We start from the raw sequence: 20,755 nt of genomic DNA, 5'->3' as shown, positions 1-20,755 counted from the left end.
AGGTGCAGCACCCCAGAGCTTGGTCACCCAAGGCCACACTGGCGCTTGAAGCTCACCTGCTCTGGAGTCCAGAGCCAGCCCTGCAATGAATGACAAAGTACAGGAGCTGTGGGCACAAGGCTGCAGCAGTTGCCACCTTCAGCACCCTGTAACAGTGCAGGTTGCTGTTGCCCTCCCCTCAACCGAAGAAGCAACTATTTACAATTTAAGTGAATATAGAAGTATTTTATTGAACATTCAAACTTCATTAAGACATGTGCAATATGGCAAATTTTACTGGGTTTAACCCTAACTAAGACAATAGTATGATTGCTTGCTTGCTGGGGCTTAGCAACAGGGTCCAGATCACACTTACCACTAATTAAATACTTTATTGAATAAATACATATGAAACAAAAATGCATTTTAATGCTCTTATAAAAGTTTAGATTTTGAAAGGCCTTTCCAATTTAATCTGAGGTGTAAGTACATACAATAAAGGAAGGTAGGCTAGTTTAACATAATTGGCTGACTTTATACAGCACTTATATCTTTTAGTCCATAAGTAAATTATTAAATGATAAAGAACATCTAATACAACCACTTCTATGGAACTAGGAAATAAATTTCTAATAAAGAAAAAATTTACAGACCCCATGACTTTCCACCCAACCCCAACAGTCTAACCCTAAAGTGGACAAAGCCAATGGCCTTTCCCACAAGAGCTCACGACAGGAAGTCGCTTCTCTTATCAAAAATCTGTATTTCTGATCCGTAATGAGCATTGAGACAAGATTCAATATATCCCCGAAGAAAGAAGCACAATGCGCGTTGTGAATCGCCTATTCAGCAACAGCGAGCACTGGATTCACAACCACCTCATCCCGGGGATTAAATGAGATCAGCCACATTCATCGGCATCTCCTCCACTGTAGTATTGTAGAAAGTCTCAATGTCTCGCAGGATCCTCTTGTCCTCTTCAGTGACAAAATTGATAGCCACACCTTTTCTGCCAAAACGACCACCCCGGCCAATTCTGCACAAAAAGAAAGCACATTTACACTCAAATTAGCCTCACCCATCTGCTTTACATGTGTGCAAGATCCATTCTTGACTGCTGCTCTGATCTGCCACTGGCCAGTCTATGCTGCCTTAAGACTGTCAGCTGCCACCCAGGTCACATCTCGTCAGGAAAAACCAGCAGCACAGCAGGTCCATTCCATGGCAGCAGCAGGGCACACAACAATTACTCTTTGGCTGCAAAGTAAGATCTTCATTTAATGCTTGGTGCTGTGTTCTGAAGTCCTCTGTTGAACTATGCACCCACCCCTCATGCATTCACTCTGAAGTACAGAGCACACGCTGTTGTAACAATCAGGCTGTTACCAAAGTTAACCCAATTTTATCCAGTAACATGGAACAGCACACTTTTAATTTCAGAATTTAATTTAACCTGTTTCCAGTGGGAAAACTTAGGGTTTTTGTTGATTTTCTTTGGAGAGTAAAATCCAAGTTCAGCATTTGTGCTTAAGCCCAGATCAGTCACTGACACATCAGTGCATGTGGTTTAGTTACATCCATCATGAGCTCCACCTCCCTACAGACTGCACAATAGAACACAGAAAGGGCTCACAAAACTTAGGGGAGAGTCACGACAAAATAAATAAATAAATACCAACTCGCTCTATTCAAACTGTGCCGCTTACGAATCCACGTCCTAAATTACGTCAACGTCGTTTCTGGGCACCATCTTGTGTCATCAACTGCTGCTATCGACTCCTGTATTTTTTTACATCAAGTAACAAAGCACAGTTTACTTAGTTTAGGGACAGTCACTAGAAGCAGGTAACTAAGCCTAGGGAAACAAACTCAAAGACACACAGCACAGAGAAGAATCCCACTAAGGAGCCACCAAGAGCAAACATGGACACAGCTGAACCTCCACAAGCAAAGGCAGCCCTAACAAGCTAGAAGTAAGGTCTGTCTTGTCACCAAGCAGCAACAACTCCGTATCAGCCAGAACCCTGACCAAGATGACCCTGCTGTCAAGATGCTGCACCACAAATGGTGTCACACTCCTATGTCACAGCCTATGACAAGAGGCCGTTCAGTTGCTGGCATTTTCCCCAAAACTACAAGGTTCATCAGTCATCACTGAATCTGTTATGTATCTAAGTTTTCCCACTGCTTCAAGTGTTCAAAAGTTCTGCTCCTTCCTTGTTTCAGAGCCACTGCTGTTTAAGGCAGGGCTTTTTTAAAGCCAATCCACAAGTGGTTTTGTTCCCTGCTAGCTCTGAGAAGCTTATGCATGGATGGTAACACCTGTGGGTTTGGTGAGGACTACAGGATCAGGTGAGGAGGTGTGAGCCAATGCCCATCCAGCACAGCACAGGGACTGACTGAGGGCAGAGCCAACTGACCTGTGAATGTAATTCTCACGATTGGTCGGCAGGTCGTAATTGATAACCAGGGACACTTGCTGCACATCAATGCCACGAGCCTGCAAAGCAACACCAAGTCTTCAAGTTAGGGGCTATTTTCAAATTTATCTATCTTGGGCTTTTGTCAACCACATTATTAGTTATGAACTACAACTGCGTAGTCCATAGTGGAGCATGGTCTTTGCTGTTCCAAAAAGCTCCCAACAGTTCAGGTTACAAAAACCATCACTCAGTTATGAAGCTTTTGGGGCAAGGCTGTAAGAGGAACATGTTCAATGGAAGACAGTGCTCACCAGCAAGTCAGTAGTGATCAGGACACGGCTGGACCCTGATCTAAACTCTCTCATGATAACATCCCGTTCCTTCTGGTCCATGTCACCATGCTAGAGATCAAAACAAAAAGCTGCAATTAGTACAGTTCCAATGCTCCAAACCAGAATATTCTTTACAGAACAAAGGCATGTATGAATCCCAGCGTCCCTACCTGCTGTGGAAACGAAGCAGGTAGGGATAGAAAGGAAACATTTTACTTTAAGCAGGGGGAACGATAATACAGCACTGCACAGCTATATTATAACTTTCCTGCTTCTCACTGATAGCCCCTCATCACTATTTCTTTTCCAGTAAATACACAGCATTTCAGAAGTGACTGAAAGCAGCAATTCTCACCAGAGCTGAGACTGTGAAGTCCCTGGCATGCATTTTCTCCGTAAGCCAGTCTACTTTTCTCCTTGTATTCAGGAAAATAACAGCCTGTGTAATGGTCAGTGTTTCATACAAGTCACAGAGCGTATCCAGCTTCCATTCCTGAGCAGAACACAAAGATCATCAGGAAAACACATCATGACAGACAGCTTTGTACATAACACAAACTTGAAACAAGGAATAGAACTTAAATACAACAACCTTAAATTAAGCCTGTTTTGGCACACAACTACATTCAGTATAACCTGGAAACTAAGTCAAGTTTTTGCATTAATTGTTGCACCAAATCTTCAGACACAGGACACTGGACATTAAGAAAGAGGTCCACCCTAGTCCTTTTTGATCTAGTGCATTGTTTTTCTTCTTCTTGCATTTACTCTACTAGCATTATTGCAGAAACTAAAGCTTAGCTTTGGTTTCCGCAATTTTAGCACAGTGCTTTAACAAGAAGGTAAGAGAACCTAACTCCTTCCTGTCAGACCAAGTACAACCAATACCAACCTCTCTCTCAACATTAATGTAGAACTGCTTGATACCCTCCAGAGTCAGTTCTTCCTTCTTCACCAAAATACGAATGGGATCTCTCATGAACTTTTTGGTCACTTCCAACACATCCATTGGCATTGTAGCTGACAGCAACACAACCTAAAATTTATTACTCTGTGTTAGCACATACCCCATTTACAACGATTTTCATTTGGTCAATTCAGTTCTCAGCCACACTATAATCAAATCTGCATGCATCACTTTACCATATGAAAGTTTTTTTACCTGGATGTTTGTGCTTAGTTTTTGAAAGATCTCATAAATTTGATCCTTAAATCCACGGCTCAACATTTCATCAGCTTCATCCAGAACAAACATTTTGATCCATTTTGGTGCTATTGGAAAAAGAGAAACATCTCATGAAGTTTCAGAAACACACACTCCTTTACAAGCATTATGCTGCTGTACTACTGAGCTTTCCACAGCACAACTCTCTACAATGAGAATACACTACAGCTCTTAGTGGGTATGAGGCTTTCACTGGAAATTTATAAGCAAGTGCACACTGAGGTCCATTCATACTTACAAAGATAGCGCCTGTTCAACATATCAAACACACGCCCTGGAGTTCCCACCACGATGTGTGGAGCCTCAGCCTGGAGTTTCTGCATTTCATTGCGCACATTTGTGCCACCAATACAAGCGTGGCATGTTGCTCCCATGTAGTCTCCAAGGGCCAGGATTACCTTCTGAATCTAAAAGAGAACCTTTAATTAGTAGTTCATAGGACAATAAAGTTTAAGTCCCATTATCACTGGTTTTTGTGGACTTTGGAAGCCAAGATACCAAATAAGGGCTATGCAGTCCTTGGAACTGAGAGCTGCCAAGAAGACCTTGCCCAACTTCACATAACTCATGTTGCTAACTAGAAACCAGACAGCAGAGGAACAGTTAAGTTACATTTTTGTTCTTACTGGCTGAACTTACTGAGTGTCTGCCATAAAACAATTACTAAACTGAGAGCAGGGCTACCAGAAGTGAGCTCAAGCACTCAGCTGCTCAGGCCTGCATGTTAAGCACTTGGACATTCTGTGAATGCTCTCCAAAGGCACCACTACAAGCCAGGTTTTAAAACAAGCCTCACCTGAACAGCTTTAGTGTAGAATAAAGGCATAACATTCTGATAAAAGGCCCTTATTCCATTTATTTTAGATTTAGTATGTTTAGCTTCACCATGAAGAATTGTCACACAGCACTTGCATTTCAGTATAGTCCAGTTGAAAATGACAAGTTTTCTACCTTAGAGCTGGTTTAACGTTGCACTTTAAGGCCCCTTATTACTGATATTATCCTAAATATTCAAGAGTCCTTGACGTTATTACCACACATCCACTTATCATAACAGAATACCAAGCCTTGAAGGTGAAAGACATGCAATTATGTTGTCAGGAAAACATACAGATACAAAACCATTTAAAAGTAACCAAATGTGCACTGCAGTTTTCATGTTGCACAACTGCATTTTAAGTTTAAATAGCTTTGAAACAAGTGTATTTTTTTGTTTCCACTCAGAACACTGGCTTTAGTAATTGTGTTTTTCCCCTGAAGATACTCCTTTCACTTTACACGCAGCATAGCAGCTGCCTCCTGCACCCCTGCCCCAACTCACCCTCTGTATTTATTAACTTAGCTCTTTACAGAGACAGAGAACTTGTGGGACAGAAGCCAGTTTGTATCCCCCATTACTTTTCACAAAAAGGGTTCTGAATGGATATTTATTACAGCCCCTTAAGAAGTCTGGTAATGTCTCACAGTTGTGAAACCTGAAACCTATGCAACACACAAAATTTTGGTTTTTTTTAAACTACACTATCAATACCTGTTGAGCCAGTTCTCTGGTAGGGGCCAATACTAGTGCCTGGGACTCCTTGAGATCAATCTCCAACTGCTGCAGGATGGAAATAGCAAATGTGGCTGTCTTGCCAGTACCTGACTGAGCTTGAGCAATCACATCATACCCTAAAAAAAGTAGGATACACATTTACTGCTCCCACACGGGTCAATCACGTTAGTTTTACTTAATTCCCCTTGAAGTAAGTGATCAGTACTAAAGAGGTCTCTCCATTTCAGGTCAGTCCCGAAAGATGGTGTACCATCATATCACTTGTTCAATGAAGATTGAAATTAGTTATTATTGCACACTAATGAAACAATGTGCATTTTATAATGCTTTCCTCATTATCCAATGTTGGTATTAATGAATCTACTGCATACCTTTGATGCATGGAATAATAGCTCTCTGCTGAATAGCTGAAGGCTTCTCAAAACCATAAGCATAAATGCCCCTTAGAAGGGATTCTTTTAAATTCATATCATCGAAATTGTCAACAATCTCATTCCAATTGCTCTGTAATAAAAAAAAAAAAAAAGAATAAAAAATAAATCCAATACCCCTTTCCACCAGCGATTCAATTCTCAGGTCAGTTTGCTAAGTGCTCACCTCGATGACACCATCGGGCTCCATTCCCTCTGGGCCGCCATGGTCTCTGCAATAAAAGAGAACACGCTGTTAGCACAAGAGCAGCCACCTCCACACAGAAGCGAGCCGACACGTCGGCTCAGACAGCGGCGGGGCCCGTGACAGATGATTCCAGCAGGTGCTCTGAGCTTTTGCCAACCGACAAACCCTTGCCCCTCTTCCCCAGCGGCCCGGGCGCCACCGGACGCCGAGCGCGGCTCCCGGGGCCGGGCCCGGCGCCGCGGCCCTGGGCGCGCCGAGCGCGCGCTCCCGCGGCGGCGCGCGGAGGGGGAAGGGGGGGGAGAGGGGGGAGGCGGGCGCGCTCCCGGCGCTGCAGCGGATCCCCCCGCCCCGCCCCGCCGAGGAACTCTCGCGAGAGCTCCACCCCTGGGATTGCGCAAACCGGGCGCTGCGGGCGGGCGGACGGCGCCGGGCGATCGCCTGGGGGGGGCCTCCCTCCCCCCCCGCAAAAAAATAAAATGGTCTCGCCCTCAGCGCGGCCCGAAAACCCGGGGCGAACCGACGGCGCCAGGGAGAACACAATGTAAAAAAAAAAAAAAAAAAATCCATAGAAAGGCATTTAAATATTTAAACTACAACACAGCTCTATACGAATTAATTTCGAAAAAGTCCTCTTTAGGGCTGACTGGATTGCTAAGAAAGCCAGCAACGACAATCGAGCCCCGAGGACTAGAGCTAAACCGTTGCTGAACCGCGAGCAAGGGGAGCGAGGGACCGAAACGTCTAGAACGGGAGGGGCCAGGGCGCAGGGCTGATTGTCCACAGTGCCCTGCTTCCCCCAAGACGCTCCGGCTCCCACCCCTCGACCTCTATCGACTTTCCCTCTCTCCCTGGCTGCCCCCGCATAACCCACAAACCCCCCCAATGTGGAAAGAGCCCAGGCCCTCACCATACCTGCTATAATCCGCGGAGCCCCCTGACATGTTCCGATCACCAGCTCTGTCCTCAACTGAAAAGGCAAGCCCTCCGCGGCGCCCGCCTTATATACCCGCCCTGCTGCCGGACTCGTTGCGCTCTGCTCTGCGCATGGATATATACCTTATGCTACACTCAAAAAAGCAAGAATCCCTCCGGTTTAAGCCCTGTACCCCAAGAGCTTCCCGCCACGCGACTTTTTCAGTTAATCCGAACGTTGTGTATGTGCCTCTGGGGTCTACGAGGCTACGTGGAACATAGAACTACTTTTTTGTTCAGATCGCGGAAGGATATTGCACCATTGAGTGCGTCACAGCGCCCCACTCCTTCCTCCCTCAGCCTCCCCTTCCCCCCGCGCGCACGGGGTTTCCCGTCCGGTCCCTGCTGCAGCGCGGGGCGGGAGGGGGAATGGCGGCGCCGGCGGGGCCGGGCTGAGGGGACGGCGAGCGGCCGTGCGGCAGCGGCTGTGGCGGCATAGCGGCCCCTTTTCGTGGTCGCGTTTTCCCCACCGTGTTGGTTGTTTTTAAAGCCCCGGATTTTTAAAGGCCCGGTGTCGGGGGGGTGGCAGGAGAGAGAAAGAGGCTTCCTCGGGCGGGGGCCGGCGGCCGCGCATCCGCCCCATCTGCACACAGAAATGGCTCCCGCCTCCTCCTCCTCCTCCCTGACAGGCGACACACACCCCGAGCTCTCCCCCTGCGCTCCCGGAGCGGGGGCAGCGCTGGGAGCTCAGGGAGAGGCCCTGAGGCGAGGGGGGCAGATGGAGGCGCCTCTGAGGGCTCCCGGCCCCTCGGCCGCGGGCTCACAGCCAGTGCAGGCCGGCGGGCCCCTGCCTGAGTCCCGCAAACTTGTCCCGAGGCGCTGAGGGTGGGCCATTCCTGAGGGGCATGCAGGAGTGTTTGTAGGAGACACGTTAGGTGGTCCTCGGGGTGCTGCCGAAAGCACGGTGCTGCGATGTGCTGCAGATCGCAGTACAGGAAAAAAACCTGGCAAGAATGATTTAAAGGTTAGTGCAGTCCAAAATAAAGCACTGAGAGAACTGTTACTGTGCAAACCGATTGCATGATCATGCCCAGCGCTTTCTACCGTGGTAGAAAAAATATCGATAATTTTAATGCTCTTTTCAGGTTTCACAATAATCTAATTATTCATCAGTATTTCTTATGGAGGCAAGTAATACCAATTATAAGCAATAATTTTCTGCCACCTTTGTATGGTTTTTGTATCACTTTGCAGTCTGTTTCCATAGTGATTATATATGAAGAAATGGAGGCAGTGCTTGAAAAACACAACCCTTTACTTGTCTAGAATATTGTCTGGAACCATCTAGAATATCCATAAAGAGAAACTCTCAAAGACTATTAACCTTGAATCTTCCTATGGTAGCATTTGCTGGGGCAATATTATCTGTAGAAATCCTACAACCTACCCCTATCCCAGCAAAATTATATAAATGCAGCTCCACTGTCAGCCTATCCTAATGCTCTCAAGTTCTTTCTGTCCACCCCTGCTGGGTAGAAAATATTGAGGATATTTCTTGTGTTTTGCAGTTCAGCTAGACACACAACAATAGCCAGAGGCCTTTTAAATGAATGATGCCAGTTTGCATGGACTATTAACCTCTGGTTGAAAAAGAAACGGGATGGACTGAAGAAAGAATGTGAACACAGTTTTGGGCTGGCACAGTTAGATTTCCTACTGCATTAAAAGTGATTTGAGTCTAAATGGAGAAATAGCACTACTGCATATTTGTTAAGGATCTTGAATATTTATTAGTAAAGCTGTTGAATTTGATATGATGAATATTTTTATTCAAGCACTGCATTTAAGTCTTAGTAGATTTGCAAATCTGAGAGGAAAAGATTTCCAGACATGTGGGAATTTCAGGAGGGTAAGCCATCATTCTTCACAGACCTGAAATGACATCTCAGAAGCAAGTATCTGCTTTATCTTTTCCAATAAAAAAATTAGTGTCATTTCAGACTGCCTGGGTATTCAGATCACTTTGAGTGTTCAGATTTGACAACAGTTTTCTAGTAAAGTCTTGTTAAGGCTTTCCTGACTTTTTTTTAAGGTGAAATTGTTCTCATTGCTCTAGCTTGCTGCAAATGGTAAAACTTCATTCTACTGAAAAATAATCAAAAAACCTTGAAAATTTTAAGCTATTATTATCTTCAATCAAGAGGGACAATTTTTAAAGTTGCTATGGTAATTTACTGGCTAAAATATTGGGTGGTCTCTTGATTAAATGCCAGGATTTCTTGGCATTAGGCAACTACAGAGCCAAACAGGTCCCCCTGAGCTCCTGGTCACTGACCTTTTTCAAGGAGCTTGAAATATTGCTGTCTCTGAAGATTTTGTTCATTTCTGATTCACCTAATTCTTAAATGTAAAGAAAAGCCTGTGAGCAGACTGGTTTCTGCTGTCACATGGTCATGGCAGAGTTTGGCAGAATTTGATAAAATTTGACCACGTTATTTGCTCTGGTTCATGGTTGTTTTAATGCAGTGACACTCCTCAGCCCACTGGCCCCTTAGCAGATGCTCTGTTTGCCTCAAGTGGTGTATGACTGGAACAATGAAATTATGATTTAAGAAACAAATAATCAGTTCCCATTTAAAAAGCATTTATTATATGGATGTTGCACATCTATACTGTATATTAAAGGTATATGAGAAAAAGAGCCCAGTGTTTCTTCTAGTGGAAATCATCATCTTCTTTCACCAAATGAAAAGATGAAAAAAAATTTTGTTTCACAAACTTCAAGCAAGCAGTTGGAAATGCAGGATCAGTCTTCTCTTTTTATGAAACAAGATATCTGGTCTTCCTGTATTAGCAGTGACCCCTAACTGCACTAGAGGAAAAAATCCTACACTTATACCCTTTAAAACCTCTGTACAACATTTGAGAAATATCTCTTTGGTCACAGTAGTGCAAACAGCCTTTTCATGTGTGTTCATATCTACTTTGTGTATTTTTGGGCCAGTGTTAGCCATGAAAGAAAGGAAGCATCAAACTGAGAGATACCAAAAGGTCAGATTTTGTCATTGACAAAGTCTTATAATGATACTGGGATTTCTTGTGATTCCCTGGCTTTAAATCTGATTAAGCTTTTAGAGCAGCCTCATCTGAAAACTTGCTCCCCAAGGACCAGGTTCATGTTATCTTCAGGCAGAAGGGATACCAAGAAGACACTAAATAATATGTCTGTGCTGCTAAAGATAGGATCTGCAGCCACATATATATGTGCACCTAATATACTTCTGTAGATGTTTCCCAAAAAGACAATCCCAGTGAATCATGAGCTCTTTAGTGAGAGTGAACATAATAATATGTTTATTAAGAGGGGTAACAGATGGACTAGCTGGTTTAGCAGCTGGGTTTCCAGTGATTATTCATGCAGACTGAAGTAAGGAGTGACGTATTTAAAGAAAGGAGTAGGAGCTGACACCTCCTGAAACTGAGCTCCAGTTGAGCAATCCCAGCTCACCAATGTTCTGGCAAAGGCAATGGTACAGTGTGCATTAGGAAATCTCAGAAATCTCCTTTTAATAATCCCATGGCTTGATTTGAACTTGCCATGAAACAGCCAGGTACTTCATAGGAAACTTGCAAGATCCCAGAATTTTTTCCTATTTCTTTAAGTCTGATGCCAGGCTTCAGACTGTGTATTATTTGATTGCCATGACTGGCAGGGCAAGGAAGGTGATGGTAAACAGACAGAGTTTGTTCACAGTAGGCCATGTTAAGGATCAAAATGGTTTGTTAGGGTGTTGTTAGCAAGAAGTGATTATTTTCAGTTCAGCAGTCCCAAAGGATCCTGCCTAAACAAAAGCATGCTTCCTCAGATGTAGGAGTGGATAGGTTCTGGAAAACCTCCAGAGGAGAAAGAAAGTCCAAATTCCTGGAATCCCATGCTTGTTATTTAAATGCAGTCAGGGTGTCATTAATGCTAACAAGCATTTTTGGTCATTCCATTGAAATGACAATCTTAAAAAGCTGAGCAACAAGAATGTGTAAGATACAGTGTTTTTAATTGATTGAGAATGCTGGCTTTGTATTCTGTACTACCTCAGTGTAATCTGAAATGCACATTATGATGACTTTAGTACATTGGGATGTTGGGCCTGCTTTGTCATCCTTTTTTAAAGTTATTTTACAACTTCGTTATGTTTTGACTAGATATTTCTAGTCTTTGTAACTGTAGTCAAATTTGTGTTGTGAAATCTCAGTGATGTCCCTGTTGAGTGAATTGAAAGTACATCCAGAATTTACTCTCTCTGTCCAAGTTCTGTCTCACTGAATAGTTGTGCACTAGGCCAATAAGGAACATATTCAAAGATGCTTGAATTATTTAGATGCCAAGCACTATGGAAAGGTGGTGGGATTTAAACTGCTTTGGTTGATTTAATTGCCCCACATGCTCAGTCTATTCAAGATATTCAGGCTTGTGCAGAGGATGTGGGGTGGACAGGGCCTTTTGCTGGCCAGCTGACTCACTTGTCTGAAATGTTTGTGGGGTGGTTTATGGCTTGTGCTTCCTAATTGCTTGGAGCATACGTCTCCAAGGAGTGTTCCTGCTTCAGTTGTGCAGAATTTTGTTTCTTAGCTTAAGTTGTCTCATTCCCAGTTAGATTTTTTTTATTGGAATAATTTGTTAAACTATTTAAGACTAATTTACTTGGTTTTTTTTTGTTTGTTTGTTTGGTTGGGTTTTTTTTTAAGAAACAGCAAAGTTGTGTGAATTTAATCTTTCAGGTTATTCATCCATTAATTCATCTCCTCTTAGAGTTTGGAGTTTAAATTCAGACTCATAATGACCCTCCCACATTCAGAGATTTGGAGTTATTTGTTACTTATTTCTTACTCTGGAATGATGAAGTTCTTGCTGAATTTTTAAGAAAGATGGTGTTTCTTCTATACAGTGGGACAGCTCTTGTAAACTGCTGCTGAAAAGGAAGCAGCAGAATGGTCTGGGCCCTCAGAGGAACCTTGGTTTCTCAGCCCTCTCCCAGGGGGTCAAAAAATCTAAAGAACTAAGGGAAGTTGATTGCTGCTTATTTTTATAGTGGGTATAGTTTCATCCAAAACTTTAAATTTGTGAAAAATTTCCCTTTTACTTTGGTTAGCATTTGGTTGGTCTTCTAATAAAAAACTAGGGTTAATTCTAGAAAGTCAGTATTCAATTTCTTAGTGGAAATATGTAAATTACTGTTAATTCTTTAAATGAGTGTAACATAAGAAAACTGTCATATGGACTCACTTATGGTAGTCTTGTAATTTTAGTAACAATTCTGGTAATAAGAGAAATGTTGGCACAATAAAATCTTAACCTAAATACTTGAAACAGAGAAATATGCTTTTTTTTTCTATGATTTTTGTAGTCATCCAGGCCTCTGCATGCTATAAAATTCAATAATTACAGTTTTATGTCTTGAATGTTCTTCTTGATTGAGCACTTAGATTCTTTGTTTCCAAGTTTTCAAGGTTTATAGTCAAGCCCAGGACATGAAATCAGCTTCGTTCTGTTCCTCTGTTGTGTTAAGGACTCCTAGTGTGATCACAGACTGGAATTTTAGGACTAAAATTGAGCAGATGCTTGTCGTTGAATGAGAATTCTTTTTGCACTTCAGTTTTCTTCTCTGTAATGTGGGGCTGATATTATTTGTCTCAGAGGTTATGCTTGGGCAAATCCTTGAAGAATGTGGGGATGAGTAATGGAAGGAGGCCTAGAAATCTTTGGTAGAAGTTTCAGGCTACTTTCAGGGTAGAGTTTGTTCTTTATATTACAAAAGTAAATAAAGCTGAGAGATGAACCAGGTGGTAGATGATAGCACCCTGACACAGTTGTGGTTACATTTATTTTTTTAAGCCATGAAATACTGCATGTCATATATTTCTGTGAGACAATTGGCAAAAAATACTTTTTTCCAGTTCCAAGAGAAAGGTATATATAAGCCTGTGCATTATTTTGAAGAAAGCTGTTTTCCTTCTGCTATTGGTTAACCATCTATGCACATTGTTTGTTCTCTTATTATACAAATTTGCAATCCACTGATATTGCTTGAGTTTTTTAATTGCTGGTTTCAGTTGGTTAAGTTTTGGAACAGCCACTACAGGCACACCTATATCTGTATTTAACTTGAGTACTTTTCCTTATTGGTAAAAACGCTGAGTGTTATGTGCTTAGTAGGAGGAAGTAATGCATGGGAACCAAACCCAAGATGAAAACACCAAAAAGGTCAAACAGTTCTTTGACTTTTACAGGGGTAAATTAAGGGATCCATTAGTGGTAAAAAAAAAGTACTAATCTCTAATGTATGCTGTAGATATGTGTACCTTGATAGATGCCCCATGTCCTGACTGGTGACAGCAATGAGCCATGTGACTCTTCTGTCCCCATCCCAGTCACACTTTTGGACGTCAGAACAAACACACTGTGCTTTCCAGAGTGTGTGTGCAGCACTGTGAGGTGTGAGGGCCTATCTCAAATTAGTGACAACAAAATGTCTGGTGTTATCAGCTGATACAGCACTGCACAGAGAGCTTTGCTTTGAGTGTATTACAGGCTATAATACACTCTGTTTTATTGTCAGAATGTTTCGAATGTGTACATCTCTAAGCAGTAAGACATCACAGAAATAATTTCATTTTCCCCTAACAGAAGTGCTTTCTGTTCATATCCAGTGTTGGATATTAACCGAATTCTCTTGTTTCTTTTCTATCAGAGTATTTTAACCTTTACAATAGTATTTTGCAGTTTATAGAGCTTCTTGTAACTTGTAAAAGTTAACAATAAAAGTAAATACTTTGTCATTAATAAAATGAACTCTGTAATCAGAAGTATTGGCCTCAAGGTAAATCTTAATTTCTATAAACTGAAAGTTTCCTACTGTGCTTTACTTTTCATAAGAAAATTGAGACTGTTCATGTCTTCAGGTTTGAAGAAATAGTTCAGATTCCCCAAGTTTTGTTTCTGTCACTGATACTGGCATAATGTGAAACTATAGATGAGTTGTTTCAGCTTTGTGCCCTTCTTTCATCTCTTGTAAAATGGAAATGATTATCTCTCTTTGAAGAATCTCTTTTTGTAAATTGTAAATTTGTAAAGCTGGGACTGATTGCTTTGTGAGCTGTGCTTTAGCCTGCAAAGCAGCCAGCTCAGGGTGGGGAAAAGTTTAAAAAAAAATTTAAAAATTAATCAAGATCAATATTCTGATTTGTTTAATAATTTTATTTGTTTAGTTTCTTAATCCTTCTGAGATTTTTTTTTTGATGAATATATAACTATTCAAAGGCCTTTCTCTTTAACAGTGTTAGAGATGCCACTCTTGTGGCTGAGTCTCAGTTGTGTGCCCATGAAACTGAAGTGCCAAGTGAGCTGCTAAATGTAACTGCTCTGGGGGCTTCTGTTTAGTGCTAGGAAGCCTCTGTAGGCCAGTCTTTAGCCCCAGTTTTTTCCCAGGACTCTAATCTATACTATTTTGTATGCCAACTGAATATTGCCAGATGAAACAAAAATGAACATATGAGGTGCTGGATTAGTAAGGAATTTGATGTCTTCCTCTCAGGTTGTGCCCAGGAACTCCTGCCTCTGTTTTCCATGTTTTCCAGCAATTGTGGACATGGACTGATGGAAGCACAGACAGGATGCAGGCGATCCCTTTCCTTCAGCCAGGAGTAACTGTGGTGTTGCTCAGGCTAGTCGAGGACATGCACTTTAACACATCATGTCACAGCAATTGGCAGTGGCCAGAAACCTTTGTTCTTTACACAGCAGGAGAGAGAAATGCAAGTTCATGTTGGATTGAAGGAATATATCGATTGATTTATTTTGTGCATGTGATAAAAGTGATTAGATTATAAAATACTGGCAGTTTTTGCAGTATATGGAGAGAATGTATGTGCCTCTATTCAAAGTATTTTCATCTTGTGCTTTGATTTAAGAGCATCTGCTAATAATTGTTTCTGAGTCTTAAGTAGTTGGGTTTTTTGCTGTCATATTCAGCATTTATTTGTAGCTCATTGTTCTCATTAATTTAGAAGTAACAAAGTAAGAAATCAGGAAAATCCTGATTTTGAAGCAGGCAGATGCTATAATACTCAGTAACTACCCAATTACTGGTAGTTTTTCTTTTGTTGCTTTCTTGTTCTCTATGGTTTGTGATATAAATACATTTCTAAATGTATTCTGGTATATACTTTTCCATGGGTTACAAGACTACAAGATTTTGTATGCTATTATTCCCTTTATTTCAGCAGGATTTTAACAAACAAAGCACTGATTTAATTTATGTACTAATAACAAAAAAAGACTCCATCAAAAAATGACAAATTCTTAGAGGACTTTATTTGAATGTAATACTGTGTATATCTTAAGTTCAGAATTCTCTTTTTTCACCTTTCTATCCAAGAAAGCTGAGTTGTTGTAAAGATGATTTTACAGTTAATTACCCAAATTAATTTCTCTGACTTCCTTTTAGTATTATTCATCTGCATTGCTAATATTCATCTCTTCTGGGAATATAACTTTGTACCCCCTGGAACACACTTTTTTTTCTGGATAATTGTGGAATTGTGTTTACTAATTTACATCACATCACAATTATCTTTGCTGATTTCCTGGGCTAACAGGCTGTGTATCTTTATGCAGAGGGAAGGAGAATGGAGTGAGAACTGTAAAGGACTGCTGCCTCAGAATTGCTGTTGCCATAGAGCTGCTAACAAGGGGAAAAAACTGCAGCATGGATTTCTTGTGCTGCTGAAGGTAAGATGAGGGCACAGCAAAGACTGGAGGAGGGGGAGGGGAGGCGAGGCAGAGGGAGGGAGAAGAGGAAGAAAGTCTGCGTCCTTGCTGTCTAAAAAAGGAAATTCAGTCTCAGTGTTCATGAGCAGAACTGCTGGTGCAGAAGAACAAAGCTATCTCAGTTGTTTAGGGTAGCAGGAGTGATGAGCAAGCAAGCACACTCCCATGCTTTCAGGAGGAAATGCTGCAAAGAAAGGAGGGAGAAGAGTGACTTTTTCCTTTAGAAAATACTCACTGCTGCTTCAAGGTAGCTGCTTTTTGATACTACTTGGGCATTAACATTATTACCCAGGGTAAAGGTAGCCATGAAAAAACTCAGTAGGGAGATAAACAAGAAGAAAAAATGGGAGTAAAAAATTCAGCATAATCTTGAGCTGACGAATGTGGTTTGTATGTATTAAAATGTCTCAGTTGTTACATTCAGCTGTGCAATGCTGTGAAACCTTTCAAAATGCAAATGAAATTATGTTTTTTTTGGAAAGATTGTTGTGATATGTTGATGTGTTATCAACCTCTTATCAATGATCTTTTGTCTTCTCTTATCTAAGTAGATGTTTTTTGAGAGGAAATGTAAAATAAATAAATAAAAATTAATATTGGATACTCAAGCATACTGAGTACAGAACCAACATCAGACATACTTTCTGTAGGATCTCTTTAATGTGTTGAGCTTTGTAGTAGTTTAAGACTTCAACATCATTACAGAATTATCTCCAACACACTCATGCAAAAGCTGCTGCTGCTGCTTCTACATTTGTCTATCATGTTACATATTTTTGCTATCCTTCACCTGCTCCTTCTCCCTGTCACTAGGATGTTTCTGACGTGTCTGAACCCGTGTGCCCTGCACAGCCAACCCAGCACACCTGCCATGTTTGCATGGTGGGGCCTTGAGGAGAATAAAACAAACTGTGGAGGCAGCAAGAACACTGACTTAGCTATGTTGATACTCCTGTGCTGATATTGCTTAACCATCTGTTTGCTGTGTTATCGAGCGTGCTTGGATAGATCAGCCCTTTCTCACAATTTCTTCTTTTGCACTTTATCACTATTTATCAAATAGTGTTTGACTGTTCTCCTGTAGTCTGTTTGCAGTTTGGGTCAGAGTAAATTTTTTTTCTACAGCAGCCTGATAGTACAACTGAGTAATTCAGGCTGTAAATGTTAGGGATTCAGATTTTTATTTTTAGCATTACCATCTCTCTGCAAAATTGTTATTCTTTGAGTGCATAGAGTTTAGCTCATACATTTTTCAGTCATGAATGGCACTGGGCAAGATCTATCAATCATGAATACATAAGTTTCCATTTCCAAAGTTTGTGATGTGTAATTGGATGTTCAAATGTATTTTTACTATCCAGACTCATTTTTGATTCAGATTAATTTTGTCAAACTTGTAAGTTACAGAAAGTTCTCCTGGATTCTTTAGAACCGTTATTTTAATTTACTTTGTTCCCCAGTGCACTTGAGGTTGATAACATCCTTTTAAGGTTTGTGGGGGTCCTCTGAGCCAGTGCATGTGAAGTTCAAGTCTTAATCCATGACTGCAGCATCCCCTGGCAGTACAAGTGATGGTGATTTAGTTCAGTGTCAGCAAGGAGTTTAGTCTCTTTCTCTGAACAATTGATAATGCCTTGCTGAGAGAATAATTGTGTTAGGACTGATTTCCACAAAGCATTAGGTGCTACATCCCAGAAGAGATCACTGAACTTCTGAGTCAAACCAGTTTGGGTTCTTCAGAAACATGAGATGATTATTTAAACAAGTATGACTGTGTAATAAACACCTCTTCGTAGAATAAGTGCTAAACAAGGAATGGATGGGCCCTATCCAGACAAAAATTTAGTTGCCTTATATAAATATTCAGTGTATGGTTAGTGTTGCAGTCTAAGATCAATGTAATAGTTTTTCACTGGCAGAGGGATGAGCAGAAGCGCAATGTTGCTAAATGAAAAGCTATTCTCATAAATTTCCAAATAGTATGAATATTTATTTGTTCCAGTTGATGGATTGATGGTGGCTAGTATGTATTTACAGTGAGTAAGAGCAGAGCTGCAGTAGTGCTGGTATGGAAATGTCTTGAGTAGAGTGCACCCACATTATAACCTTCATATTGCTGCTGTTCCTATGCCAAACTGTCAGCTACAACCCACAGATCTATGAACTTAGACAAAGTTTCAGAGGCATCTTGGTTGTCTTATGATAGAAAAGCAACTTAATGAAGCTGAACAAGACAGAGGAGTTGTTTGTAAATCTACTAATATGTCCACATGTTTGTACTGAATTCTGAAGAAACAGGTGATCTTGTAGTTTATGCTTGATTTGCCTGAGTCTTCCACCTGGTTTATATTGTGGGAGTGATCAAGAGAAAAAGGAAGTATGGCAAACATTGCCCAGAACACTCTAATCTCTGTATTTGGGCCAGGAAAAAATAGCTCTTAAGTCACTAGTGCTGCTGGAGTTAATGCCAGGACTTGCACCAATTCTGAAAACACTGTAAAATATAAAAGCTTCTTTGATGCCTATTGCTGTCCATAATTAACTTTTTGAGGTGTTGCACTGCTCAATTTCCATCTCAACCACTCCAGGTAATATCAGCTTTCCACATGATAGGCTTTGGCTGAGTGGTCCAAGGCCAGATTTTTGAAATGCTGAGTACCCATAATGCTATTTAAGGTTAATGGGAGCACAGACTTCTCAGCAAAATGTAAAATCAGGCTTCTGCACTCAAACAGGAGATTTTAGTTTAGCATTCACAAGACTGCTTAAATGATCAGTCTGAATTCTGGATTCCTTCTGGAACTGATTTTTTTTCTTTTGCAGAGCCTGAGTTATGTCCCATTACACCCCTTTGTTTTTATTAATTTTGTGAGCATTACTAGTCTTTTAGTCAGTACACAGCTAGTAGAACAATTGACACATAAAAGGAAGATAATTGCATTATAGTAGATTTACTTCTTTATAATGTTCTATGGCATTAGTCTTTTTTCTATTGGATTAAATGGCAAGAAATTATCTTCTGCTGACATGCTTAACAGTTAGAATAAGAAATAAAATAGTGTTCCATTACCTGTGTCTGGTGGATTTTTCAAGGCACTGAACTATAGTGTTTTGGCCATGTAGGAGAAGTCTTTCTTTAAACATGCTCCTATTGATATTGATAAGCATTATGTTCCCCAACTTGAAAACAATAATCCTCAATTCTTGTCTAGCCCAACTGTTTGAGTTTTCTTATAGTAATCTAAGTTTCAGTTAACAATACATCCTTGTTCATTCTCTGCCTTAGTCAGACTTGTTTTGTTCCCTTGTTTTTCACTGAAATTATAATATTTGTTTTGTTCCAAGCCAAATGGTCTGTTGGATCCTGTGGTAAGTGCATCCAGTGGAAGGTGGAGAGGCATCCACCAAATTCATACAGGGCCTCTCATAAATATATTTTGTCTTTGCATTTTTAAAACAAAAATGGCATGACTCTGGATTCTGCAAGAATTCTGATTTTCTGTAGCTTAATTTGAGTAAGTATTTTAATGCCTGATCTTCAACCCACAGCTCAGCACTGTCTGTAGACATGGCAGAAGAGAAAAGAATCACTATGAGGTTTCTAATGCCTGTTACTCCATAGTGGTAGGAGTTACTTCTTTGAAGGTTATGGTTGTGCTTTCAGTGGGCAGCAGATGGAAACCATTGCAGGAGCTGCAGTATTGGGAGTATTCATTGCAGCAAGATGCCTTACCCAACTAGAAAAACCTTCACTCTTTACTCCTTAATGCACCCTTCCTCTTATTTTAGAATGCAGTGGAAATATTGTGTTATTAATTGCATTTTCCCAAATGAACTTGCACATAAAGCGTAATTAAACTGTGGGAGCTGCATTACACTAATGTGGGCTTGTAAACACAGCAGAGTTAGGAATTGTGGGTGAGTAGCTGGTTACAGAATTGAAAATATCTATCCCCATTGTTATTTTTAAAGAATATATGAGGAATTTGTACATTGGATTTGGTACAGCTCTGTCTACATTACAATGGCCATGTAGTACTGTAATTTCTAGTTCTGTAGACACTTAGACTCATTTATCCTCAGAGCTGTTATTCCTAAATTGGGAGCAATTATCTTACTGGCTGAGAGACCTGGGAAAACAAGGAAAGAAATGGGTTCTTACATCCTATCAAACAGCAATGTTCATCATTAGTGCTCCACATGTTCTGATGTCAGGTGTTTGCACAGCTCTCTCCCGTGGCTTACACTGTGTGAACATAGCACTGGAGGATGATTGAAACTGCTGAGTGTGATGAAAAGGTCATGTCTGAATAATGGCAAAAATCCAATAGTCCATCCAGAGTCAAGCTGAGGAATTTTTCATATGGTCAGTTAAAATATGTGTTTTGTTCCATTGTCACAGATGGAATGAACAGGGGAGGGAACACATTAAATTCAGACAACTACAGAATGGCCATCATGTGGCTCTGGATGTCAGCAGTACGAGTAAACAGAGGTTTAATTCAGACATATTTTCAAACCCCAGACTCCTAGTTCCTATTATCTATATCAGTAAGAATGCAATTTTTCTGGTGCGGGAGTAGCCCTTATTTTTCACGTTCATGGAATTACATTTAGAATGTTATTTATATGCTTTGCTTATAGTAAGTAACTGGCAAGCATCGAAACTCTATTGCTAGAGCTTAATATTTAAAACAGATTGCACAGATGGGGTGTTTTTAGTTACAGTGTTACTCACCCAGAAGAAACGCTGAGTGTTAAGCCTGCTAAACCATTCCTGGCGATGACAAACCTGACAAAATTTGGCGATCATAAACCCTGTGGCAAAAGTTGTGCCATCTGCTGGCCAAGGAGGAAAGTGCTCCTTAGGCGCTGCGGGCTGGATAA

General features: G+C 41.0%; 1 protein-coding gene and 3 non-coding genes across 4 annotated transcripts; all 4 read right to left on the bottom strand.

The window, feature by feature from the left end:
• Positions 1-210: 210 nt before the first annotated feature.
• On the bottom strand, positions 211-7,173 carry EIF4A2 (eukaryotic translation initiation factor 4A2). Its single transcript, XM_021543753.2, has 11 exons — positions 7,045-7,173; positions 6,112-6,157; positions 5,886-6,018; positions 5,491-5,630; positions 4,198-4,366; positions 3,897-4,006; positions 3,627-3,770; positions 3,090-3,227; positions 2,714-2,803; positions 2,400-2,479; positions 211-1,015 (listed from the first exon to the last, which is right to left on the bottom strand). The coding sequence occupies exons 1-11, from the start codon at positions 7,071-7,073 to the stop codon at positions 871-873; spliced, it is 1,224 nt and encodes a 407-aa protein (XP_021399428.1). The 5' UTR covers positions 7,074-7,173; the 3' UTR covers positions 211-870.
• Positions 2,881-3,008, bottom strand: LOC116183989 (small nucleolar RNA SNORA63). The gene has a single exon (XR_004148706.1). It is a non-coding gene; the product is annotated as a small nucleolar RNA SNORA63 (small nucleolar RNA).
• Positions 3,398-3,578, bottom strand: LOC116183985 (small nucleolar RNA SNORA81). The gene has a single exon (XR_004148702.2). It is a non-coding gene; the product is annotated as a small nucleolar RNA SNORA81 (small nucleolar RNA).
• LOC116183987 (small nucleolar RNA SNORD2) lies at positions 5,707-5,777 on the bottom strand. Its single transcript, XR_004148704.1, has one exon. It is a non-coding gene; the product is annotated as a small nucleolar RNA SNORD2 (small nucleolar RNA).
• Positions 7,174-20,755: the final 13,582 nt, after the last annotated feature.

The sequence above is a fragment of the Lonchura striata genome, chromosome 10 (assembly GCF_046129695.1).
Source record: "Lonchura striata isolate bLonStr1 chromosome 10, bLonStr1.mat, whole genome shotgun sequence".
In the NCBI taxonomy this organism is placed as follows: domain Eukaryota; kingdom Metazoa; phylum Chordata; class Aves; order Passeriformes; family Estrildidae; genus Lonchura; species Lonchura striata.
This window is presented reverse-complemented; position numbering and strand designations above follow the sequence as displayed.